The sequence below is a fragment of the Eucalyptus grandis genome, chromosome 3, assembly GCF_016545825.1.
Source record: "Eucalyptus grandis isolate ANBG69807.140 chromosome 3, ASM1654582v1, whole genome shotgun sequence".
Classification (NCBI taxonomy): Eukaryota; Viridiplantae; Streptophyta; class Magnoliopsida; order Myrtales; family Myrtaceae; genus Eucalyptus; species Eucalyptus grandis.
This window is the reverse complement of record NC_052614.1, coordinates 70,028,020-70,055,478: the sequence shown is the minus strand read 5'-3', so window position 1 is coordinate 70,055,478 and position 27,459 is coordinate 70,028,020. Positions and strand designations below refer to the sequence as shown.

Here is a 27,459-nt window from a genome sequence, read left to right as displayed (position 1 = left end):
TCTCCGCCTTCAAGTTGCTTGCTGTCTTCTTATCATATTGATTGTGAGGTTGGTTGATGAGATTTTGGAGCTGTATTTGTAGTATAACAATTTGGTTTGTGGCTGTAGAAAATTTCTAAAGACTCCATTTAGTAAGGGCCGGCGATACTAGCTTGAGTCGTTGTGTCAGATTCTTAGCTGTGCCATGGCCATTCTCAATAACTTCACTACACTCCCTTTCTTGTAACCAAAATGCTTCAAAAGTGAAGGACTTTTGACAGCGTCCTAGTATAATGTCAGTAGTTAACAATAAAGGGCTATGGTCAGAGCCCACTGTAGGTAGCGCAATAACTTCAGCTTCAAGGAAAGCAAGACGCCAATCGTAAGTGCAAAATACTCAATCTAACATTTCTTTCACAAAATCAGCCCCTTCTCAATTGTTCAACCAGGTAAAAGCACAGCCTTTGCTGTCCATGTCCATAAAGGCACAGTCTTGTATAACTTATCTAAAAGAAGACATCCTATGAGCTTCTGCCGAACGCCTGCCAACCTTTTCCCAAAGGTACATGACCTCATTAAAATCACCAAGACAAACCCAAGGCAAGGTCTTTGTAGAAGAAATTTGTCGAAGTTCAGTTCAAAATAATTGGCAAGGTTGAAAAGCCGCAGGTGCATGGACACATGTAAGGCGCATAGAGATGCCATAAGTAGAGTCCATACAAGACATATCAAAGAAAGCTTGAGAGGATTAAAACATGTTTACCATGATATCATCATGCCACATAAAAGTTAGCCCTCCTACTAGACCAATAGGGTTTAGAATATAAGAGTTACGAAATTTCAGCCGTCGCTGAAGTCGAGTTATCACCTCCTCACAATTCTTAGTTTCCATCAAAAATAAAATATTGGGCTTTTCTTTGGCCACAAGGGCCGTAAGGGCTTGAATTGTTTGGGGGAGAGCCCAGCCCTTAACAGTTCCAACTAATAATCTTCATTTGTGCAGAGGCGACTGTTGAGGGCCAGCCGACATTGCCCATTGATTAGCCTTAGTAGCCAACAAGACAGGAGTCTCCAAAAGATTGCAATCATCTATCACCCCTTCGATAATGCTATGTGAATCATAAGGAGTGTAACGTTTAGCCTTCTTAGCCACACTTGCTTTTGTGGAGAGTTTGGTATGCGTTAATTTCCTATGACTAGAAGTTTCCTTTACTTGCTGTTTGATGTTCTGAATTTTGATAGGAACATGGGTAGTGGTGTAGGAATCTTTACTCATGTTAGGGTGAATGGCAGAGATAGCCAAGTCTGGAACTTGCTTGAGTGGATTGTTCACACTCTAAGGTTCCAATACTAGAATTGTGGACTCTGTATGCTGAGACAAATTTCCTTGTTCTAGCACATAGAGTGCTATGTTTTGGATGTGTCGCCTGTTTCTGTGTTCTGACATGTTGTCCCATGTTCAGGTTGCTTCTGGATTCCATGTGTTGATGCATTACATGGCAATATTTATGGATGCAAAAGTGTTGTTGGAGGGGTCTCTAGAACCATCTCATCATCGGTAAGATGTTGCTCCTCATAAAATGTTTTCCAGTAAGGGTTACACTCTTTTACTTCTGCCTTCAACCACAGTCCGTAAGCCATTTTTTCTTTCCCTTCCATTTTTGCGTTAGTAAAAGGAATATCCTTACAATACATGGCATAATGACCTATTTTCCCACAAGAATAATAGAAATGGGGGAGTCATTCATATCTGAAATCGATCCAAATAAGCTTCCCGGCTATTCTTATTAGTGTCCCTGTTTGTAACGGTTCACTGAGGTTGATGTTGACACGAGCCTTGGCAGTTTTAAATGATGTGCCCTCTTTAGTGTCTAATTTGACATCAAGCACCTTCCCAACAGTATTCACAGCTCTGCAATTCATGGTGTCGGAGTACCATTCTAGTGGCAGACCATAGATATGTACCCAAAAGGCGCACGTAGAGAAATCATAGCAATGGAGCAACGTAATAGGTATCCATGGTTTGAAGATGATCAAATGTCCCAAAAACAGCCAAGGTCCCCCAGCCTGTACTCTAAGTTTTTCCATCTTCCAATTTGAACTTTGCAACGTAAATATCACCCTCACGTAGAGTAATTTCGACCTGTTCTGTTCTCCAAGCCTTCTTTAATGTGGTCTGAAAAGCTTGTATATTCATAGAAGGATTGAAGGGGATTTTACCTATGAGCATTAACTTACATTCATCAACTTTTTCCAGGGGTGGCAAATCATCCCAATCTTCAATTTCATGTTGATTCCACAATTGACCCAGCCGGTGGCATAGAGCAGCAAGTCGAGGGCCCTGCTTTTCATCGCTTGGTTCCATTGGTGCAAAATCCGTTAAGAAGGAAGAACAATCCGAGCAACTGTCAGGTCAAATTCAACCCAATAATAGTGATCGGAGTCCATGCATGAAAGGCGAAACAGGGGTTTGTGGAGCTGGAGTAAGTAGAAGATGTGGGAGGATAAGGGTTGCATCGACCACTTCCATGAGATAGAACCCAGGTAAGAAAGAGAGGAAAGCTAACAGATAGAGAAATTGGTAAGATGGTCTAAGAAAATGAGGGGGAAATGAAGAGTGATGGTGAAATTGGCCATCAGAGGAGCCGATGAAAGGAGAAGAAGCTATGGATTGCAGAGCCTTGTATCAAGAAAAAAACGAAGATTCAGTCGCAAAAGACAATTAGGGCTTTCATATTGAAGACTACCATGGCGGTAGGGAGGAGCTCTTCATATCGAGAGAAAAAGGAACCCACAGAGGAGCACTTCTACATGGGACATTGTTTCCCATATTTTTGCATGAATAATTTTCGGATATTGTGTTTCCATAATTGATCTAATTTTGAAGGGGGGGGGAGCATGGAAAAATCGCCGAAAAGTTTGTGCATATTGCTTAATTTCAAAGAGTGCGAGAAAAATGAGGGAAAATTCATGTGCTCAAATGTAGTTGAGAACCTATTAAGAGGTTTGTAGGTATGCATATTAGATTTAAAGTATCCTTGTGGGCTATGTATTGGCAATATAAGTATAAACCTACGTAGGGAAAATCTTGATTGCCTTTGTCATGGGGTATTATCTATGATCATGGTTGAATACTTGTGCATGAGATTTGTAAATGAAATAGACGATTGACGTGTGATTTGATGATATTAATCAATGAACTAGACCACTGATTATTTGTTTTGACATTAGTGATTCAAATGGTATTTTTGCTATGAGTATGGTTGTGTTGAAGTAATACATAACTCATTTTGATCTTGAAGGTTTGTTATATTATGGATTTTGTATAAATAAGTTATGTTTTTGTGTATATTACTTACTGAGCTGTGGTTGCTCTTTCCTTTCATCTTTAATGCTTTTTAGGTTTCTCGGCTAGTGACGGATAGCTTATAGGGATTGGATTTTTGGGTATGAATATAGTTAGCTATATATGACTAAGTTGAGATTACTCGATTTAGTTGTTAGTATGAAGGTTTTATACCTTAACATCCAAATTTGGAAACCTCATAAATGGCAAAGTTGAAGAAGATATCTTAGGCTTTCTAACAAGACAGATTTCCTCAAATCTTAAATCATTTTCTACATTTCTTAATTTCACAAAGTACAGGTTTACCAATCAGTAAAAAGCTACGTAGTTCTAATCAGAACAATTAGACGGATTTTGCAAAATTCTTAAATGATATATATGAGGATAAATTTGGAATTTGATTATTTTTAGATAAAATTATTTCAGATTTCTCATATTTCTGAGTGATAATTATCATGTATAATTTTTCTTTTATATAAAAACAAATTGAGCTCCATGCGATTGCTAATACCCTTAATTTAATATATTATTTTGAAACTAAATATATGAAAGATTTCTATAAATAAACTACATTCTTTGAGTTCCAACGATAAAATCTTCTTATCTATCCATAATTATTCTCTATTAACTTTTAAGTTGTGCCTGGTCATTAAGACAATAATTTGGAGAGAATAGGATATGATAATAAATGTGAGGGACATTCAGTTGTATCTTGTATTTGGTAGAATACTGAATAACATGACGGATATTATCATAAAAATAAACCATAGTGAAAAAATAAAGTAAAATATTTTAAAAAATAAAATAAAATTTTTGGCCCAAAAATAACAAAGAAAAGCCTTTGAGGGAGATGGTGGTTGTACGACCGCCACTGGAATCATGGTGGTCTGCCCATTTAACAATGATCGCCACCGGGGGGGGTCGCCATGGACAAAGAGATGGCGGTCGAGATCGCAAGGTCAACCACTGCAACGCAGGTCTCAAGGGTCGACACATGGGTTGATCACCTATAAAACTGAACATGAATGAGGTCGCCCGAGGGTTGAGAGGCCCCAGTCTTAGGCGACCGACTGCAAAACCCCAACTACTTGGAGAATCATGCAACTTGCAGACCTCCCAAAGCTGGTTAAATCTAGGTCATTAACAACCTCTCTGGAGTATTTTATGTTCTGAGTCCAATCTATCGTCTACTTATAATCCTTGCTTTATGAATGAATGAACTATTTCAGACCAAAAAAAAAAAAAAAAAAACCTATGTAAGATAGCTCTCATCTTAAAAAGTTCGCATGCCAATTGACTAGTTTGAACGAGCGTCCTCACATATATGAAGTGGTCTTTTCCTCGGCTTTAATCCATTGCCAATTATGATCTCAAACTCCACTAATTCAACAATGACAATTCTCCACAAGCATCATGATTGGCATGAATAAGTGCGCCAATCCCCATTAACTACACTAATCCTTCAGGGTATATCTTCGCGCGGGTGCACCACTAGAGGAAGTGCTTTTTGACAATAAGAATTGTAAAGCTAAAGCAAGTCGAATAGCACCAAAGTATACATGTGTGTACTCTTAAGTAAGCCACTAGCGCATAAACTTTAGAGATATTTGTAGGTTGATTAAATGTTCTAGTTGGTAGCAGGAATGGGATACTTATCAAAACGAGTCGACTGAACATATTATTTGACATCTTTTTGAATATACTAAAAAGGTCATATATATGAAGTGGTCCTTACCTTCATGGCTTTAGTCCGTTGCCAATTATGATCTCAATCCCCATGAATTCAAGAATAACAACTCTCGACATGCATCATAATTGGCACGTCTAAGCGCAAATCCATGGATTCGCCCCTATCTTTACTCGCCACTGTAATTAACATAGTTAACTATAAATCTAATATATCAATGTGGAAAGAATATATCTAAAACAAATAAAATAAGTTCTTTTGAACTCTCCATTATACTTCTTAAGGAGTTGAGAGTCCCCAATCAGAAGTGCAGTTTCAATGATAAACACCGTATGTCTATACTTCGTATTTTGGAGCATTTCTACGCCTACCACGACTTTTAATCATCCTTGAATGCATAATATGTTGTGATGATCTCTAAATCTTCACGAAAATTAAAGAGAACATCTTCTAGCAGTAGTGTTTCTTATCGCTTAGATATTTAACTTAGAAATTATCAGAAATTAGAGAAGGGAACTAAAGAGATGCCCAAGCTTGAACAAGCCAAAGGATCAAGGAAAACGTATGAACTTCATGTGTGGACAAGGATGTAAGTGTAATTCCCTTGTAAAATACAGCAAGAATGAGCCGACCCAAAGCAAATGGTGTGCCTTCAGCCAGACGGTGTGCTAAGTTAGCCAGCTCTTTAGAGACTTCACTTTGAGTGTCGGGTGGTAAAAAATATATCGAGAAAGCCAATGCAAAGAGAAGACCTTATGTTTGACATGATCAACTGTATTACTAGAGCTATTGAAGTACTTGGCTGAAAAAGAGCCATAAGAAAGGTTTTTAACATGCTTAATTTTGGGCATGCTGCGGCCTCAGCCTCTCAAAGATCATCTCCACACAGGATGAAACGAGTGACAGCGTGCAACTTGAGAAGGGTGATCAACATTGGTCTCGAAGGGAACCAAAGACTGACTTGGGCCCCCAAAAGACTCAAATCGCAGCGAAAATCGTTGAAGCAAAATTAAAGAGCTACATCGATTTTGGATCTCTCCCAAATGGGTTGGACCCGAGATTGCATTTTCAAGTACCATCGACAGAATTGAAGGTCAAAAGTAGGGAAAGCCCCAAAGCGACCAGATTTGGTGGTCTGGACATAATTTATGATAGAGGACTTATGAAGGGGAAGTTTTTCTTCCATGTGACGGGGAAAACAGCCATTAAGAGGCAAAAGGGATACGGTTCCGTATGAAACAGGGATCCAGAATTACCCGCTCAGAAATGTCGGTTTCATTGACAAGTCAGAAAAGATAATTTCCAGGGTCATCTTCTTCTCGGAGCTTGCCGTAACGGGCAAGGTCCATTGAAGATGTATACTAGGACTTTTACGAGCCATTGAAGCACTGGGATGAAAGCGAAGAGGAAATTTCGAAGAAGAAAGAAACTGGAATAGTGATAATTTGGCTCGAGATTGAAGATGAAGTGAAAAATATGAATGAAATCTTGCTAAGTATTTATACCGTGTCAAAAGAAGCAATGGGCCAAAAACATCAATTCACTGATTGTCGTCGGCTCAATGTCGAAGTGCTGTAAGGTGAAGATAAAGCAACTGTCAGAACATGAAGTACGAAGGGTCAGAGAGGTATAATACGCACCCCGCAGCCTTTGAGAGTTTAATCATTTGTACCTTTTCAAAGGTTTAAAAGGAGGTTTATATTGATACGCAAAAATGGGTAAGTCTTTTCAATTGATATGACAATGGTACAGAGCTTGGTGTTGAACGATTACAATTATGGACGAGTTTTCAACAATAGAAAAGCTTGCTAATGAACACGAATATCGACAACCACATGAGGCTGATATAGGAGTTCAATGTCAAGCAATTGGGTTTTCGATAGGATGTCGATGGGAGGAACTTGTCGATAATCATGAATATTGATAATAAATTTAGTTAAGTGTTGAAGGCAAAAACTAGGATGATTTAAATGACAATTGACGAGTTATAAACGATTCAAAGAGAAGGTTGACGTGCAATCATGAAAATCATGGATATGGGGTCATAACCTCTAATTTGTATATTAACCGCTTAGAAGTGCTTACCTTGTTGTGATAGGCTATGTAGGCCATGTTATATCGTTGTAGAAAGGCCCGCTCATCAGCACAAACAATGTATCTTTAAATTTAACAATTTAACTTCCTAGTTCATGCATTTATTTTCCTTTTCCTTTATAGTAATTAGTTATAGTTCTTATTCTTGGTTATGCTTAACACTTCCGTCCGAGTTGCCATGGAACTCAATTCCAATTAAAATCAACGATCCAGCCTTTGGTCAAAGGTATTTTCATCGCGTGGAACTAATCCTGATGAAACTATCGTTTTTCCAATGAAGGAAAATTAAATCTTTAGATAATATTGGACTAGCTAGGTTTGTTCATGAACGCCATTTAGAATATCATTAACTATCAACCATACAAGCTAATTATGGAATACTATCAATTGGACTTCCACTATTGATCAACTATAAATATTATTTAAGCTATAATAGTCAGAACTTTTTTTTTTTTGGACAAAAGTACTTTTGATTTCATTTACTTAGGAATGTTCAGAGCGATTACATCAAGAACATCAGCACATAATAAATCTAATAAGGCTGTCGGAGGATAAATTACCCAATTACTTGGAAGGATATTCTCTCGTTGGGCTTTCGCGATCTAGTCCGCTGGCTTGTTGGCCTCTCTACTGCAATGGGCCAAGGAAATGCCCTAAAATGTTTTTAATGTTTCCTTGATCCGGTCCACAATCGGCTGCAGCTTCCAACTAAAGTCTTCTGCGAAGAGAACTCCCCGCACGAGCTCCTGACAATCTGAGTGGACTTGAAGACTTTCGTTCGTGCGGTTAGATAGAAAAATTAGGGTTTCCAGCAAAGAAATGGCTTCCGCTTCTTCCGCCGAATCAGCCTCCACCAGCTTCGAAAATCCATCCAGTAAGCGTCCCCGCGAGTCCCTGCAAAGGCAGGCTATGGCTGCTCTGTTTTAGAAACGACAAAATGGGTTCGGGTTCCCATTTGGTTGGGAGCAAATTATGCTTGCCCTATTAGGTCACACATCTCTTATAAGATGACGAAAAAGTCCGTTGGGTATATGATAAATCAGTGTCTAAAATAATTTAAGGCCGGTAGACATGGGCCACGAACCCATTTAGCAGTGAAATTTCCTTCATGATGAGTTCAAAGTTAAGCACGCAAACCCATTTAGCAAATTGTAGGCCCTTTGAATTGTCAAACGGTTCCGAATTCAAGTGAGTGTTTGAGTTCTTTTTTGTTACATGGAAAATTTATTGTCGATTTATTTTTTCTCATTTTCTAACAATTGAACATTGGCAAAAAAATGAATTAAAGGAAAAATTTCAGTAATCAATAGAAAACCGATGTTTAAATGTAAGAAAATGACTTCTTCTAAAAATTAGAAATCATATTCCACGATTGGATTGGCCACCAAACTCGGGCTAGGGACGCTGGTGATTGGACTTAGGTACCTTGAGGCTGGGCTAGGGACCTCAGCCCCTAGGTCTAGGCACCTGGCTCCCCTGCCCAAGTTGTCAGCAAATGCAACTTGAGTCCACTAAGGTTGGGATCGAGACCTTAGCTTTTGTGCTCGGGCTCCTGATAGCCAAGCTCAAGATTTGGGCTCCCGCGCTCAAGACAGGCTATCGAGCACCGGTCTCTTGGTGATTGGGTCAACGTCTTTGGCACCTAAGCTTGAGACTCCAACACATAGGCTGAGGACTCTGGTTCTTGAACTCGAGACTCTAGGTTTTTTCGAAATTTTTTCTCAAATATGTGTTTCATTATTTTCCTGTAACAAACATAGGGAAAATAAACCACCCACCGTTGCAGCATAGAGGGTAGAGCTTGTGTTCTCCACCGAGGAGAACTAGGTTCGAAGCCCCTGCGAAGCAGGGAGGCTGAAGCACTGTGTGGTGCCTTGCCTGGGGTGCGTGGGTGATGGTTTCCTGCGTGCCTCCCCAGGGTTTACTCTCCGGCTACCGGCCGTGCGGGGTTCCCTGGGTCACCAAAAAAAAAGGAATTCAAGAGAGTACAAGCAACACAAAGACTCGCTTATCATTGAAAATGAATGGGGGACCATCTTGGCCTAGGCATGGTTGCCTCGAGGGAAGCCATGCACACATAGATTGCTAATCGACAGAAGACATGAATGCTATGCGTGACTATCTTGTCCCATAACTTTTGCATCTAATATCCAATTTGCATGATTTTTGTGGCATTGGAATGCTCGTTTCTAGAGTGTTCTAGAAACCTCAATGTTGAGAGGTAAAATCACAAAATCATAGACTTTAGGTTTTGGCCCCATCAGGGCCTAAGACGTGGTTTATAAATTGGATATTGTTTCAATGACTCAACAGTTTATGAACTGGATCATATCATAAAGATTTGAAAAGTTTGGTTTGATTCCAAGACTCCTTGTTATGGTTTTGGTTTTTGGGATCTTTTCAAGTAAAAGAAAATTTATTTAAAGTTTAAGTTGTGGTAACTTATTAACTTCGTTAGGAAACATCCTATCATCTCAATTAGGGATGTGCAAAAGAACCGGGATCCGCCCGGACCGCCCGGAATCGGACCGGAACCACCCGAAATCGGTGGTTCTTGAGGGAACCGGTCCGGTTCCCAATTCCATGGGCGGATCCATCCACCCGCCCACCCGAACCGAACCGATTAATTTTTAATATTAAAAAAAGTGAAATTTCTAATTAACAAACCCAACATCAAAATGATCAACAAAGTTCTGAGATCCACCATCTCTGTCACATTGCTGGCTGGGGTTGGTGTGTTATCATGAAACTTCCCATCATCAACAGCATGTGTCCGTCTACTCTGCTATAAAGATTTATTTACTTCTTTTTCAGAGGATTCTTTGGCATTTGAATCTCGACTCCTACCTTTAATTTTAGAGAGTAGCATTGTATCCATCATCTTGAATAGCTCAGTGTTGATGTCATCAACATACACTACTATCTGCTTGTTACTCCTCTCATCTTCAAATTCTGAATCCTCTCTCTAGTGGTTCTTCTTTCCCCTAATTCCATTGAGAGGCAAAAGGTCACTTTCATCCTCCTCCAAGTTAACCACATTCAGTGATTTCTTTTCCTTAGACCATGAGTTTATTAAAAACTTTCTAGTATATTACTCGATATGAAGAGTTCTCATTGTGGGATTTAGAAAGTGATATTATTATTATTGTGAGACCGGTTCCATGGATCCACCCGGGAACCGGACCAGACCAACGGTCCGATTCCCGGGTGGATCCATGCAACAAACGGGTGGATCCTGATTCCAGTATTTCGAATTGATCCTTAGCAAACGGTTCCTAGTTCTAGGTTGGGAACCGCCCGCTCGGACCATGCACACCCCTAATCTCAATTTGGGTCGTGTTGGAATGTTGCAATCTCTAGTTTCATTAGTTGAGTTGACAATTAAATTTTGGCTAACTCATTCTATCATTTATTATCAAGGAAATTAAAAATTAACCCTAATCCCTTAAGTAGAAATGTTATTTACATGATTTGCATTCGCATTATATCAAGAGATCCATATTACACGAATAATGTTTCCAGGACAAGCGCTCACCTTGACCAAGGTCGATTGGGTTCGACCGAGTTAACCAAATAATCCATGTTGGCGCAATCTTGGTTCAAATTTGAATTCAAGGATGAACATGGTGAAGCAAGTGGAAACTCGAACTTTTAAAAGCAAAACAAATAGATGGCCATGGAAAGAGCAAATTAAAAAGAAAAAGAAATCTCAGCCACGTCCACCACATGCACATCCACACGTCTCTTTCGAATTGTTGTGGTGGGCCAGGTGGCTTTCAAAGAAAAATGGCCAATTTAAAAGAAATAAAGGGGCAGATTCGTTGGAGTATACGGGCGCGCATGACAAGATTTCTGTTTCTCAATTTCTCTGTTTATCTGTTCCCTGGAACAGGTTTGGAATAAACCGTTTGGTAACGCAATTTAATTTCTCTATTTCTGAAACAGATTTCTATTCCAGAAATAGAAAAATTGAAGAAATTAGAAGCTGAAATTTTTAACTTCTCAGCTTTTAAAATAGAAATCAGAAACTGAAATCAAACCATATAAAAGAACCTTGCGCTTTCTTGCTAACTTAATTCACTCATAACCACAACTTCACAAATTATTGCTAATTTTCTTTTCCTTATTTTGCTTGTGTTTTTTTTTTTTTTTTGCATTTTTTTTTGCATTTTTTTTTATAACTTCCTCTTTAGGATGAAAGGCAATTGAATGGGTCCCCAATTTTCAAAAACGACCAAAGTTCTTAAATGCTTACTTAAAAACAATGGGGGCTCTTTTCTCCTAGAAAAGGCATGCGCATGGCCAGTTGAAGAAAAAGTTCTTACGTAATAGATGAATAAAAAATGTGCCTAGAAATTTAACCTTATTTTTTTACGGATTCAAAATTCTTGCAAAATCAAAATAATTAGATTGTTACACAATCTTGAATTTTAATTCGAAGGCAAGAGATTCAAGAGAATCTCTCTCTTTGCTATGCAAGGGCCATTAAAGGTTCATTAGCAACAATAAAGAAATTAGAGATGAGTAATTGGACTGATTCAATTCGAGAATCAAAATAAACCGACCTTCCCCCGATTGGTTCCTAACCATAAACATTACTTTAAGGTAGAATTCTCATATATTCCTTTACACCATTAATTTTATTTTGTTGATAATCTTGTATAATACTAGTTTTTGATAAAATGACAAGGCTGTATAGGCGCCATTGATGGCACTCATATTCATGTTTCCGCAGTACTTGTCTGAACCTACGCATGATAAGCTTGCAAACGATACATTGACCGAGGAGGGAAACCAAATAAATATGCTTAGGAAAACACTTACTAATAAAATGGTAAGGGATAATAATATGCCGAAAATTCCTTGAAATTGTATTTTCAACTTTTGTAATGTATTAGTATTATTTCGACTATTATTTTATATTTGAGGATTTCTCATGTTGTTTTAGTATTATTTCGACTATTATTTTGTATTTGAGGATTTCCTATGTTGGTATCTAATCAATTTATATTCCTAGTAGAAATTTTGTTCTGTTATCAAACGAATTTTTATTTCAGAAATAGAAATTTTGAGTCGTTATCAAACGGGTTTCTTTGCTTAGAAACTTGTCCGGGGAATAGAAATTAAGAAATTGATTTCTGGCCAGAAATCAATTTATGTTTCAGAAATTTTGTCATGCGCAGCCTACATGGCCAAATTCTATAATTTATCTGGTAAAATCCCAAAAGAAATGAAAATCAGAGAGCGAGCTTGAATTGAAATCCGCTGGTTAATTAAAGGCAAAACATAAACAACAAAGTGGGTGGAGTTAAAATACATCCAGCTGTGACCGAGATAAAGTGGGATTTGAAGATTTTGGATCGTGAGATTTAAAGAACAATCCACCAAGTGCAAAATAGGATGGGGGAGAGAATATATATCACGATCTCTACAAGGAACAAAAGGTCAACGAAGATGAGATTTACCTTGGCGTTCCAGCTTCTTTCCACTGAGGGGTTTCGACCGTCACTCCTTGTAGCACGGCACAATCGCCTTCCAGCTTCTTTCCGCGAAGTCATCTCTCTTTCCGCCAACGTTGGTCTCACTCAGCTATATACACTCATACACGTTAAGAGTCTCTGAGAGGTACACCATGTTGAGAAGTAAAAGGACTTGGCAGAATTTCTGGAGAAATAATGGAGAAATTGGTGATGAAGGCCACCTCCAGTCAACTGAGAGGAAGGAGACAACTCGGTCAAAGCAACCGCCCACGATCCTGTTCAACACCAGGATTCAAGAGGTCTTCTTATCATCTCCCACATCCCACCTCTCGTTGATACCTTAGCCCATTCAAGCAAACTCTGTTAATTGATTTTTAAACATTTTCATATTTTGTTAATTGAGTCAATCCTATCAATTTTGGCTGAAAATTACTGACAGTACTAAAAAATGAGTTAGATAATTGAGTCATTAACATTTTTGATTAAATTCTCCATATTGAGGTGTTGTAGCTTTGAGCCTATAGGTTGGATCTGTAATAATGTCTCATTCATTACATTTTAATTGGGCATTGGACCTTAAGCCTAAAGTTTGGACCCTCAATGTTCATGCATTGCATAACATATAGTTCTACTTGCCATCTGCATATAGATTTTAAATTTTAATTATGTGGTAATTTATGATATACATAATAGTCTAGGGTTTGCGTATTTGAAATTCGAAGCATGTCATATTGCACGAAGATTATGGTATTTTTTGTAATAGAGAAAAGCCCAAAAAATCTCATTAGATCATTCAAGTATTGCATGTTTAAAATTAATCTGTATCTTGTCGGTTACACGTATATTATAGGATTTCATTTCAATTTCACAAAAATAAAAAATGGAAAAATAGTATTTCATATAGTTTGCATGGATTAATCCATGGTTAATTCTCATGTCATAGCATTAATGTCATGTTGTTAGCTTTAGAAATTAATTTTATAGCATCGCATATGGTTAATTCATTATAGCAGAGCATGCATGACATTTAGGACTTAATATTAGTTCATCAATGCATGTAGATTAGGTGTATATAATCGTAGCATTAGCTAAGTCACATCCTTGTTGCATTTAGGGAAGCTATTTCCTAAAAACGAAAACCCAAAAGGAATCAGTTAACATTGCCTTTTAGTTATCTCACAAAGCTTATTCATATTCATAAATATTTTTTATGATTAAAATGCATTCATCGTTGCATGTTTGTTTCTTGTCTAAATTTTCCGAACATTTGTCTTGATGGATGACGAATAGAGGTCCATTTCTGTTTGCTCATGCAATTCAAGTTCTTTAATCTTTTTCAATAATTTATTTACTGTTTTGATTATTGAGAGATATCATTGTTTGCTCACCTGATCACCCATCACATGGTAGTGGCTTAGATTCTTATAAAACATTTTTAAATAAAGAGCTTTTAGATTAATCTAGCATACTTAAGTCCATGTATTCATTAATCTATAGTTCGTAGGAGTAAAATATACTCCGTCATTTTAGTTGAGTGTCTAATCGACCCAAACAAATTAGTGACGGCTCTAAAGGCAAGATAAATTGCATGTATAAATTGAGTATCGAGTTCTTGTTGGTATGGCTAAACACATGCTTAGGAATCCATTAATTTTCATTTGGTGGCTCACCTCTAAGAAGGTCACAACAATTTGCAATTAAAATTTAGAAATTGTAAACTTCCTAACAATGCAAAAAAAAAAAAAAAAAAAAAAACACGAAATGTTGGTCTCGAAGAGTTAAAAATATGATTGTTGAATTTGGATGACATTATGGGTGTCAAAGGACTCATCTTAGTGATCTGAATCCAATTTTGTGGTTTTAAAATGGGTTCTTTTTACCTCATATATCATTGGTCAAACCTAGCTTAGCTCTCTATCAAACTTAAATTGGGAAAATTGTCAAAAAAATCATAAACCTAGTGCATTTTTACTGATTGATGCTGGCATAAATAATTCTTAATAATAATTTTGAATTTTATTAATTTTATTTTCCCTTTTCTTTATTTTCTTCTCTTTTCCTTTCTTCTTATTTCCCTTTGCCGGCCATCCTCAGGCCTCGCCGATGGTTGGCAAAGGTCACCGGCCTCAAGCAAGGGATGTGTTCGTTTGGGCTAGGCAGGCCAACTATATTGGTGGGGGCAACCCTCCCCTAAGGCTAGTGGAAAGAAAAACGGAAAAAGGAAAAAGCAACAAAGGGATTTATGTCATGCCCTGACCCGCTCGAGATGTGCTACAACCCGTGATTAGATGTCCCAGGAGGCGTCGCCAACCCAATCGCTTTATTAGATTAAATACGAAAGCAGAAGTATAAACAATTTGCCCAATCAACAAACAGAGATAGTTTTAACCACACTTATATATATATATATATATATATATATATATATGCATCCGCGACATCATTACAACATACCAACTATTCATATCCAAACTTCAACGTCACTTGTTACGCCATTTCATGTTCAATCAAAATGCGCAGTTATTCACACTTCCAAAAGGTTTCAGGGTTAGCCTAACTCCTCTTTGCTACGAAGTGACTTAAAAAGGGTGGTATCCCTTATGCGCCTAGTATGCGTCCAAAGCATAAATACCATAGCTCGGGCTTGGCTAGTCACGATTAGGGCCTGAAAAATGTTAAATAATGAGGAGTGAGATAAACTCAATGAGTGAATTCCCTAGACCTCGCGAAGGGAAGTCATTTACCTTGAAAACGCCATAAACGTGCAAATTATCTATCGACAGCATATCAATAGCAAAGCAACCTCTACTTTGCCTTAACTATGACATGAATGGTTATTCCGCTTCCTCAAAGCCATCAATATGAGCATATAAACAATTCTTGAAACTTCTCCTACACTCATAAGCCAAACATAAAAATGTGCAATATAACATAGTCATATGCCTATGCCATGCAATAATCTAGACTTGCTCATATATTAATCTCATGTCACACATGTGCAGACTATAGCATTGCTTATCACTTATCAAAATATGCATTCATGCACTCATGCCTTGCATAATCCGGAAACTGCTCATATATCAATCTCAAATCACACGTGTGCCAACTATAGCATCACTTCTCCAAATATGCATTTATGTACTCATGCACTTTTCACACAACAATGTCTAGATTATTATGACCACTTAGGATCCAAGGCCAACGTGAAGGTTCGCAGTCATCCTGCGTAGCCGGACATCGTTACGCCTCATCAGGTATGACATCATCCCATGTATGCATACGCCTCAAGATGACATTCCAATAAGAAGCTTCATTCCGAAATCCATCCACGATTGGCATCCTATTGACTTGGGGGGATCTAAACTTAATCGGGCATCATCTCGCATAATCATATGCAATAGGACGGAGCCATCATCCCCCATAATCATATGCATAAGGGTATTTAAGTGATTACACGAGCATACGATCACCCCGCAGAATCATACGCATTAGGGTATTTAAGTGATGACATGGGCATACTGTGGCACCCCTCGACGGCCCCCGATCCGATTAGGGTCGCCACAGTTCGCTTACCATTTACTTTTCCTAATAACATGTCACTCTGATACCATTTCAATTGCAGCGGGTCCATACAACATAGGGGGTTTACACTTTTTTTTTTATAGGTCCCTTGCGCAATTCATATACGGAAGCACATCCAACAAACTCCCTTCCTTATATTCAGAAAACGATGCACACCTACTAAACATCTTATATAAGTTAAAGCCGTACACTTTTATTTACATAAAGCAGATGGACATCTTTAGTTGGTACATCGAAATGCCATAGTTTCCTATACATGACTATACTTCAAAAGATGACCGATATCCCCTCCAACAGTCGTACACTTAAAGTCCATCGATCAGTGTCGGCATCTAAAAGCTCCTTCCTTTGCTATCCTCCTCCTCACGATCATATCCAATCACTCGATCCGTCTACTAGTAGCAGTGGCAGCAGAGGCATCTTATCTAGTCTAAAATGTTGGTCCCCAAAGGGGTGAGTACAGCCACTCAGCAGGTAAAGAACTAATAAACCACTCAATACATCATGCCATGCAATCATCACAATCATAGCATCACATGTCATACAAGCATCCATGCACAACATACCATGGCATCATGCACATGTCATCATACCTCATGTACCATCATCATCATATAGACTTCATCATCATATCATACACTTCCCATCAACATGTCACATATGGCATCATCCTTACCGTACATCCATGCGTATAACATCATCATCATATCACCATATCACATGTACCATCATCATTACCATGCATCCATACATGTAACATCATCAACATATCATCATATCACATGTACCATCATCATTACCATGCATCCATGCATGTAACATCATCATCATATCATCATATCACATGTACCATCATCATTACCATGTATCCATGCACGTAACATCATCATCATATCATCATATCACATGTACCATCATCATTACCATTCGTCCATGCATGTAACATCATCATCATATCACATGTACCATCATCATTACCACGTATCCATGCACATCTCATCATATCATGCGTATATCATCATGCATAATTCAATTTCAATTTCATTTTGGACCGCCACATTTCTCTTTCCCAGGATCAATGTTTGCATCCCATATTCATCACTCGTGCCCAATCCTAGCATTGCGAGGAACCTCTGGGCATGTATCCAAGATACAACTGGGCATCCGGCCCCCCCACATTCCGGGCATCTCGTATCCCAACTGGCATCACGAGGAACCTCCGGGCATTTATTCAAAATACAACTGGGCATCCAAAGGGCATTGACTCATTCGAACCTCTGGGCATCTCGCATCCCACCTAGCATCACGAGGAATCTCCGGGGCTCGCCATGAAAATGGTTACCCCTACCCTCCGGGCATGCATCATGATACAACCCCTCACCCTCCGGGCATGTATCATAATACAACCGGGCATCCCGACACTCCCGGGGAAACCTCTGGGCATGTATTCATAATACAACCAGGCATCCAAAGGGCATCGACTCATTCGAACCTTTGGACATCCCGACTCCCGGGGCATCGTCGGCTCACACCTCCGACGGTATCATCATCACCACGATGCATGTTCATATACATCTCATTTTCAATTTCACATTCACAATTATGGCTCAATTTCAACATGGCATGCGATGTGATGGCAACCAAGATCATATTCATCATTGAATTCATACATGCATCTCAAATCATTATCGTACATGCAGCAAGACACCATCATCCATAACAATACACTTCATGGAGTCCATGCAATTTAAAATGGTCCATATTTCATGCCTTTTTCAAAATTCCAGCATGTACCATTTTTTAAAATACTTAAATTAAATATCCATATGCTTCTCAAAAATCATGAAATCAAGGCATGTGATAGGCAAGAAAATAAGATAATAATTTCATGAGAAATACATGCCCAGTAGAGTTCCACACAAAAGATATGATTTACACCAACACAGCATACAATTTCGGATAGAAACAGAATGTGCAGTTCTCGAAATAATTTGATTAAAATACCCGAACGACCTCCGAAAATTATAAAATTTTACCAGGTTATATTTAAGACACTAATGTAGATTTTTCATGAAGACTTCTAGGCCAGATTCGTTTTAGATAATTTTCTATAGTCATACGAAGCTTCTGGTTCTAGTACCGAAACGTCCAGTGTAGGTATCTCCGAAATATTCAGTTTTCACCTACCTATTCTTCTTTTTTTCATCTGAAATTTGGATATGTTCTACATCAAGATGTTATATACAAGTTTCATGAAGAGATCTAAGTTAAAAATCCAGAGTATAGTCGTCGTTTAGGTCCATGAAGCCTCGGGTGTCTTGTACTACATCTCCAGAATTACCGTCTCCAAGATTTAGTCGATTTACTAGGTTATACTTGTTCATTTTGCTTCAAATTTGAGTATGTTGTAGTTTAAGATGTCCCCTATAACTTTCATGAAGAAATAGAAGAGATATTCTTAGCACAACTCAACATGCAACCACAAATCCATCAAAAGGTCAGTGAAATCGTTCCAGATCTGAGGTCTCCGTAGAATGAGAGTTTAACCCATTAAATATCTATCATTTTACACCAAATTTTATTATGTTGTAGTTTAAGACGTTAGATACAACTTTCATGAAGAGATCCAAGTCAAAATCGAACTTTAAACATACATGCAAGATCTTACAAAGTTCTGACTCAAACAGTTTATGCGAAAACATTCCAGATCTAGCATCTTCGTAGGATGAGAGTTTGACCCCTCAAATATCCATCATTTTGTTCCAAATTTTAGTATGTTGTAATTTAAGATGTTAGCTACAACTTTCATGAATAGATAAAAGTCAAAATCGAACTCAAAACATGCATGCAAGCTCTCACAAGATTCTGTTTCAGGCGGATCTCACGAAATCAGCATGCAAAGTTAAGAACAGCCACATTCTAGCTCCGATTTTTGCCTTCCCTATGATCCGAAACCTACCACAAACAAATCATATATGCAAGGCACACATGCAAGGGTGGAAATCAGTCCCAACTTGCCTCTAAACTCAAGAGGACGACGGCACACGGGCGGCAAACGGGCGGCGACGGCTCCTTCTTCCTCGGTTCCTCTCTCCCTCTTGGCAACCCTTTCTCTCTCTCTCTCTCTCTCTCTCTCTCTCTCTCTCTCTCTCTCGCAACCTTCTCTCTCTCTCCCTTTGGCCGAATTCTCCACCAGCCACTCTCTCTCTCCCTCTCTCTCTCTCTCTCTCTTTTTGGTTGTATATATATATTTGCAAGCACCCCCTCTTTGCATGGGGGACACTTGTCCCTAAGAAGGAGACAAGTGTCTTCTTGGTTGAAGACACTTGGAGGAAGCCATGCGGCTCCTCCTTCTCCCCCTCCATGTGCCGACATGGGCCGGGCTTATGGCCCACTTTAGGCCCATCTCACTTGGGCCTAAAGCCCAAACTTAAATGGCCCAAGATTTTCTTAAATAAGTCCATTTTTACTTTTAATAATTTACCTTAAATCCCAACTTATATAAACACTAAATTACAATTTCATATGGCCATAAAACTTGAAATCATAAATCCATAAATTCCAATTTATAAAACACATGGCCAATGATAGGATTTTCTTTCCTATCAAATAATTATCCATTAAAAGCTTGGCCATATATCTTATTGCTAATTATGGATTAAATGGCCATAACTTGATGGTACTTCCATCACCTATTCATAGAATTTAATGTGGTTAGAGGTCGTCATGAATTTTGGGATGCCACACATACCTCACTCAAACTCATTTCATATCTTTCTCATTGGTCGATGGAAGAGTGTGTAATGCTCATACAATATGCAACAACACTAATTACATTCAACCATATCATGCTATCATGCCATGTGACCACATCCCAATCATGCATTTGTAAAATTAATCATACTTCTATCTCATGGCATATTATTTCATAACAATGCTTTAAACACTTCAACATACTATCTTTTCACATATTCATATGTACGCAATAATTAGTCACATGCCATCATGTCATACTTTTATCTCATATCATATCACCCAAATACATCATTTGAACACTTCAGCATGCCATCTTTCCACATACCTCACATGCTTATTAATTGGCTAGAATCAACGAATACCATAACATTTATTATTTTCCCATTCTAACATGTACGTAAGCGTGCACTATATTCAACTTTAGCAACCAACAATACATCAATCAAATTAGGACTCATGGCATATAGAACTCTCATCAAGGTAAGATAAATCATTACAATTGTGTATAAGTTATTAGAATAATCTATTACATGCCACCATAACCTATACAATGAGTTATTTCACATTATTATAACATGTTATCATAACTTAACACTTATCACATATCACAATATAATAACTTATCGCATCTCCACTTATCACATTTCAATAGCTTATCGGATATAAGAAAGGCTTTCAATAGCTTATCGGATATTAGAAAAGCTTATCACGATAACCTATCATAGCCTACGATATCCTATCACGATAACCTATTGCAATAACTTATTGGCAAAGCATGATAATCTATTCTGATAACCTATTGGCAAAAGCATGATAACCTATCAAAACCCTATGATCACTTATGATGCAAAACCCACTCATCACATCAACAAAATATCATTTAACCTTAATCTAGCCCTAAACTAACTCCAAAATGCAATAACAACCCTATTCAAGGGCTAGAAAGCCACTCACTCCCGATTTCAAGCTTAGCAAGTGACGGCGAATGTGCGACAAGGGTTGGATGGCTACTGTTGTACTCAGCAGTGACTGTTCACCTTCCAAACAGATCACGACAAGGTTGGGGCTGGCGGCACGGCTCACGGTGAAGCTCGACGAGGCTTGGTGGTGGCTGGTTAGTGCTTGGCAACCCAGACAAAGGCAAAACAACCAAGGGACAGTGGCATGAGGTGGTGAGAACAACGATTCAGCCACAACGATGGTACAGGTGGTTTGTGGTGGCTCCAACCAAGAGGAAAATATAAGGATATATGGGTGTGAGATGAGGGATGGAGAGGTTGAGAGGGTTCAACTAGTACAAGGAAATGGAGAGAGAGAGAGAGAGAGAGAGAGAGAGAGTGAGTGAAAATTCGTCCAAAGGGATGGAGAGAGAGAAAGTGAGAGAATGAAAGAGAATGAAAGAAAAAAGGGGTGGCTGAATGAGTTAGGGGAGAGAGAGAAAGATTGCTGCACAAATCTAGGCCATTGGATGGTCAAGATGCATCATTGCTCCCCAAGACAAGAATGGAGGGCCAAGATTGCTTCTTGTTTTACTTCCTCCCTAAGTTTCATAAATGCCACTTATTGCACATTAAATGAACTCATCATGCCTAGGTTAGAAAATGGGATAGGTAGGCTTAGCTAGGTAGGGTAGATAAGGCATGCCATCATCTTCTCTCTCCTCTCTTCCCCTCATTGGGCACCCATTTCTTGTTTCATTAGGCAAAAGGGCAAAAGGGAAAAAGGGCAATATGGTAATTTCACAAGCCCTAGGTACTATTCGCGCATATAGGCATTAATGAGGGACTTGAAAAGACCAAAAATGGCTTGGGTAGTACATGGGCTCCTTTGGGCTGCCCATCTTGGGCGTGAGGCCCATTGGGCTGCACACCTTGAGCTTGGGCCCATTGGGTTGTCCTTCATGGGTCCAAGGGCCCATTGGGCCCATGTGGGTTCTTGTCCATGGCCCATTTACACTTTTCCTAATTTTTACATCTCGTCGATGAAAAATCAAGTTTTTGCCCCAAAGTGACATTCTTGGCATTTTTGTGGCCTATCGATCCCCATTGCAATCTCGCTTTGAAGATTTGCCACTATTGTAATCCCGTTCTAAAAATTGGGGTCGGATTGAGGATGTCATAATTTACAAGAACAAAAAATATAATATAATATATAAAATAAATAAATAATTTAGAAAAAAAAAAACATTAAAACTTGTCTAGGTCAATGCCAGTCGTACCACATAAGACAGTTAGTATTCATGTAGCGATTTTCAACTAAAATTAGCTAGATTGACTCAATTGGCAAAATGTGAAAAGGTTTAAGGCTTAATTGACACAATTAAAAGGCTTATGACTGAATTAACAAAAATGCTATGGGTTTATGATTTTTTGGACAATTTCTTTCACCTTAAATCAAACTTAATTATTCTTATAGATGGGGGCAAAAATTAAGGTTGCGTTGCTGGTCGATGTAGTTCTTAGATCTTGCTTTTCTTTTTGGCCCTTTTCAATAATTGAAGGGAACTTTTTATTTTCCTTTTAATTCTAACCTAGTTGCACCAAACACTTAACATGATCGGATATGACCATATCGATATAATATTATATTTTATATTTTTCCGAAACATAAGGATATAAGCAGTCCAGAGGATTTCTTATCCTATCTTAATTCTTCACCTAACAATTTAATGTAACTTGACAGATTCAACCAAATAAGAAGGTTCCTTGGTTATGTCATAATCACTAACTACTGGGCTCGGTTAGATGGCTATTTCAATTTAAACGGTACCCTCCAATCTCAATAGATAGTCCATTCCTAATAAGGTCTTGTTATTTGGGCCAATCGTTATATTTGATGAGTTTATGTTGACGTTCACTTGGCACAACTTCAACATTAATTACATGTTTTTATTTTTTCTCTTTGGCACCATAATGCTATGAGATATCTTTACATTCATGTGTATATGTGTGTGCGCGCGCGTGTTTTTTTTTTTTTTTTTTTTTTTTTGCTATTATTATCTAGGAGCACAGGAGTAAATACCCACTACCTGGAGGCCATGGAACACCCTGAAAACCGCATTAACCGATTGATAATCGGTATTTGGTTCATATAGATAGCCCAGACGTTGAACAGTTTGTAAGTAGTTAATAGGATTCGAATGGACGACTTACAATTCCTGAGCTTAATTTTCCTGAACGGTCCAACCAACTGCACCAGCGATTGGGGTTCTGTTCAAGTAGTTAAGCATTTCTTTTTGGACTCTTTCTTTGTACCATTTGTTTCAATCTCTAATCTCCGTAATGGTGCCGCATATTCTTACTAAAATTTTTACTATAATTCCATTATTCTCTTGCACACTCGGAAAACGAAAAACACTGCATGATCTAATCAATAAATGAATTTAGAATGTCATGTCTTATTTTCCAATTTATGTTTAATGTGACGATGAACGATCACACAATAAAAAAAGAAGACCCTATTCACTATTAAATTTAACTACAAATGGAACAGAAACAAGTTAATGAGGGGAGCAACAAAACTGTGTTAAAACATAGATAGTATTCGTTCAGCCTGCGCTAATTCTAAATTCTCCTGGACAAACGAGTGCTTATAGAATAACCGGTCAGTGTAAAAGAAACTTTCCACAAGCGGCCTCAATCACCCTAAGTTAAACGATGAGTGAGGCATTAATTCAATAGCAAAGACCGGTTGTGATATCTGGCAAAACTATTCACCAGACAATGATGGGGTTTATCATCTATATAAGAACAACGTCACACGAATTTCGGCTTTTGATGAATAAACAAACATAACCTATTTTCGTAGGGATACGTGTACTTTGAATGTTTCTTCACAATTCCAAATGGTATCTTATTCGTAAATCATTCGTCTAGAAGATTGACCTATGCGATACCCTAGGGTTAACGTAGCTATTGACATTTTGAGCTCCTTTACGAAAAATAGTTCGTACACGTAAGCATCATAGAAAAAATAAAAAAAAATAAAAAATACTTACAATTGCATGGATCTAGATCTCGTATATCTTCTCCGATACACAAAGTTTGACAGTTGACGAGTCTATAATCTAATAGTAGGAGTAGGAACAGTACTTGTTTGGGAAAATCATCAAATCAATCCTAAACTTATTGTACAAATAATTGGATCATCATATCAGTGATTTCCTATGAAAATTGACTAAAATGATTATATTGGAACTTTATGCAAAGATTTAGAATCAAATTGACAAAACGAAAAAATTTAAAATCAAATTGACATTTGTACAATAAGTTTAGGACTAATCAAATAATTTTCCCATGGCCGTCTTATAGAAACCCAATCAAATGGACGGAAATTTGTTAGTAATTTAACAAAAGCACTTCAATCAATGTCATATTCAACAAAGAGTATTTTAAGCAATTCTCAAGTCATACACTTCCAAATGGTCATTTCAAATGGTCATTTCTTTGTTGCTTTGTGCTCAAGTCATGGAATTCAAGAGGAAAGCCACTATGTCGCAATTAATATATTTTCCTTCTTCCACTAGTTGATAATAGAGACATTTTAGGTGGAATATATCCATCTGTTGTGAGACAAAACTTAGCAATATTTAATTAACTATAAAATAATATAGCCTGTGGTGGTTAGGGATTGAGAGAAGCAAAAAAAGAAAATCACATGGTCCATCTCTCTTATTCTTTGTGCTGTTTGAACCTTGCAATCTTGATCGCCTGATTATTAAAAAAAGGAGTTCCTGGAATTCTAGGGTTCTGTCGATTAATGAGAAGGGAATCCTTTCTCTTGTTAATTTGCTCTAAAGGCTCCTCTTAGATGACTCCATTCGGATACTGACCCCACAATGATCACGCGGGTTAAGGAAGTTTGAATTTAATCAGTGGTTATGTCATCCTTTTTTAGTAAATTTTGCCGAATTTATGAAAATTTAATGTTGGTATATGAACAACAAAAGGATGACTAAATTAAGAGCCTGTCTCATCAACTTCTTCCTCTCTCTCTCTCTCTTTTTGTAAGGGAGAGAAATCAATGCTTCAATATATATATTAGAACTAACAATATATAGATAGATAGATATATATATATATATATATATATATAATTATATAATTCTCTTCGTGCATGGTGATTGGAATGTCAATTAACTGTACATGCTCCATACCAGTCCATTGGAATGTTCATCTTCAAGGGTGACATCAAGAAGATGACCGTCTGAAGAAATGGTTGAAATAGTTCACACAAATTATTGAGCCCGCTTTTGTACAATACAATAAATAACGAACAGATAATTTAAGCTTAACTGAATCTTTCCAACCGTCGACATTCTTGATTTAGAACAGCTCCTCTCATTATTTTGTGCACCGCAGAAGCTTCCAGTGGAAATAATTTAAGAGAGATGGTTATTATTCATGAGATAACTAATTGAATTTATAGAGAGACTGATATGACATCCATTTAGAGGAGGCAAATTAATTTTTAATCTCCCTTCTAACTAACGAAGATGGTATCGTCATTTGGTAGCAATGGGGAAAATGACACAAATAGTCCGAAACTTCAATGAAATATGCAATGTGATCCCTAAAATTTTAATTTGCTTATTGCGATCCTTGAGTTATAGTTCAATGTGCAATGTAATCCCTCAATGCTTAATTTGTTCAATGTGGTCTGTAGATAGTACATGTTCAATTTAGTCCCTAAACTATATGAAAATATTCAATGCTACCCCTAAACTTGACTTAATGAAATGACAACATTTAATATTTTCATATAATTCAAGAACTAAATTGGACAAGCACAAAAAGTTTAGTGATTACATTGAACAAATTAAAAGTTCATGAATTACATTGCATATTAGTTCAAAGGATTTAGAGTTGAAACCAATAACACTCAAGTGCTCGATTTGTCCCGTGCAAGATCTTGACTAAGGGTCTACTTCCCCACTTAAAACAAAAATTAAGCAATCGCCCCGAAGTTCAAAGCAGTTTGTTGAGTCTTCTAAGTAACCCCATGTACTAATCACCCACGGAAACTTAATTAAACTAAATTAAGCCCAAGAATGACAGTTATCTCATGATTACATAGTTTAAGCACAGGTCATTGGGTGGTTCGTTCCTCGAGCATGTGGATCAAATGCATGACAGTTGCTCCGAATGGGACCCGCCTTTTCCGCAAATTGCCTAAATCATGCATATAACAATGACTGCATAGCAAAAATGACCAAAAGAATCCAACAGACATAGCTTCACTGCAAAAGCCAAACTAGCAATTTCACACCGCAAAGCTAGTAAGAAGACTTTTGCATCTGAAACTTTTCTCTTAACAGATTCTCTGCCCGCAGAGGAAGAGAGTAGCTTTCATGGCATTCAATATGATCACAGACAAACAATAAACTCCCCCTCCTTTCTTGATCATCTCTATATTTAACTCACTCTTCTCCAAACTCTTGCACCGAAATTACACAGCTCTCTTTGATAGTCTTTCTTTTCTTCTTTTTGTGATCCGCCAATTGATGAAGAAAGCTCAGTATTCGATGTCAACCGCAGGGATTCACCACCTTCTCAAGTCACACTATGGGCAGGCAAGGACACCAATCGGTGGCGATTCATGGGAGGAGAAGGCTTTTGCTGAGGATTTCGGGTGTGTGTGGCCTCCAAGGTCTTACTCGTGTAGCTTCTGCAATAGGGAGTTCAGGTCTGCTCAAGCTTTAGGAGGCCACATGAATGTGCACCGGAGAGATAGGGCGAGGCTCAAACAGTCAGCTCTCAGCAATCAAAGTGACGAAATCCTGAGCCAGACTCGGAAGCCGGGTCTTTCTGGTATCGTTCTGCCCTATGAGCTCCAATCTGAAGCTTTTTCATTATTGGATCACAAGAATGACCTTAATTCTAGCAACTATTTCACACCGTCCCTTTCATCTAAGGTTTTAGGTTTACCATCATCCGATAAAAAACTACCTCGCCCTGAAGAGTTGGCCTGTTCTCCTTATCATTCTGTCCTTGTCAAGGAAGGGCAAAAGGTTCTTTTCGATCCCGTGACCATGAAAGTCCACTGCTCATCAGACAAAGACCGGCTCGAGATGCAGAAAATTTTAAGGGAGGACGAACATGAATGTTTTGATAGTTCGTCCAGCGAAACTGATTTATCAGTGGGATTGAGTTCCAACTTCGGCCGCCGTCCACCAGCCACCAGTTCTTGCAGCAACGAAGCGATTAATCTCAAAAGGCCAAAAACGTCAGAGTCATCTTGGCTGACCGTTCTTAATCCCTGTTCATCCATTGGTGGCTATCCTCGGAAATCAGATGTTCAAATTGGGCTCAAGGTTAGCTCCATGGAAGACTTGGACCTTGAGCTCAGACTTGGGGATCCTCCTAAGGTGAAATAGAATGATACAGCTTAAGAGATAGCTGGAAGAAAGAACTCTGAATGCTTTGATTTTCTTTTTTCGTTTTTTTTTTTTTTTTTCCTTTTATGTGGTCAAACTGATAGTTGTTGGGGAAAAGCCTCCTTTCTTTGGGAATATTGATTGATTCTCAATTTAATCA

At 38.1% G+C, this 27,459-nt stretch overlaps 1 protein-coding gene across 1 annotated transcript; it reads left to right on the top strand.

The window, feature by feature from the left end:
- The first annotated feature begins 1,225 nt into the window (after window positions 1-1,225).
- On the top strand, window positions 1,226-27,459 carry LOC104423586 (zinc finger protein 10). The gene is made up of 5 exons (XM_039309991.1): window positions 1,226-1,282; window positions 1,443-1,537; window positions 5,877-6,238; window positions 26,142-26,201; window positions 26,461-27,459. Exons 1-5 carry the CDS (start codon window positions 1,226-1,228, stop codon window positions 27,297-27,299), a joined length of 1,413 nt encoding a protein of 470 aa, XP_039165925.1. The 3' UTR covers window positions 27,300-27,459.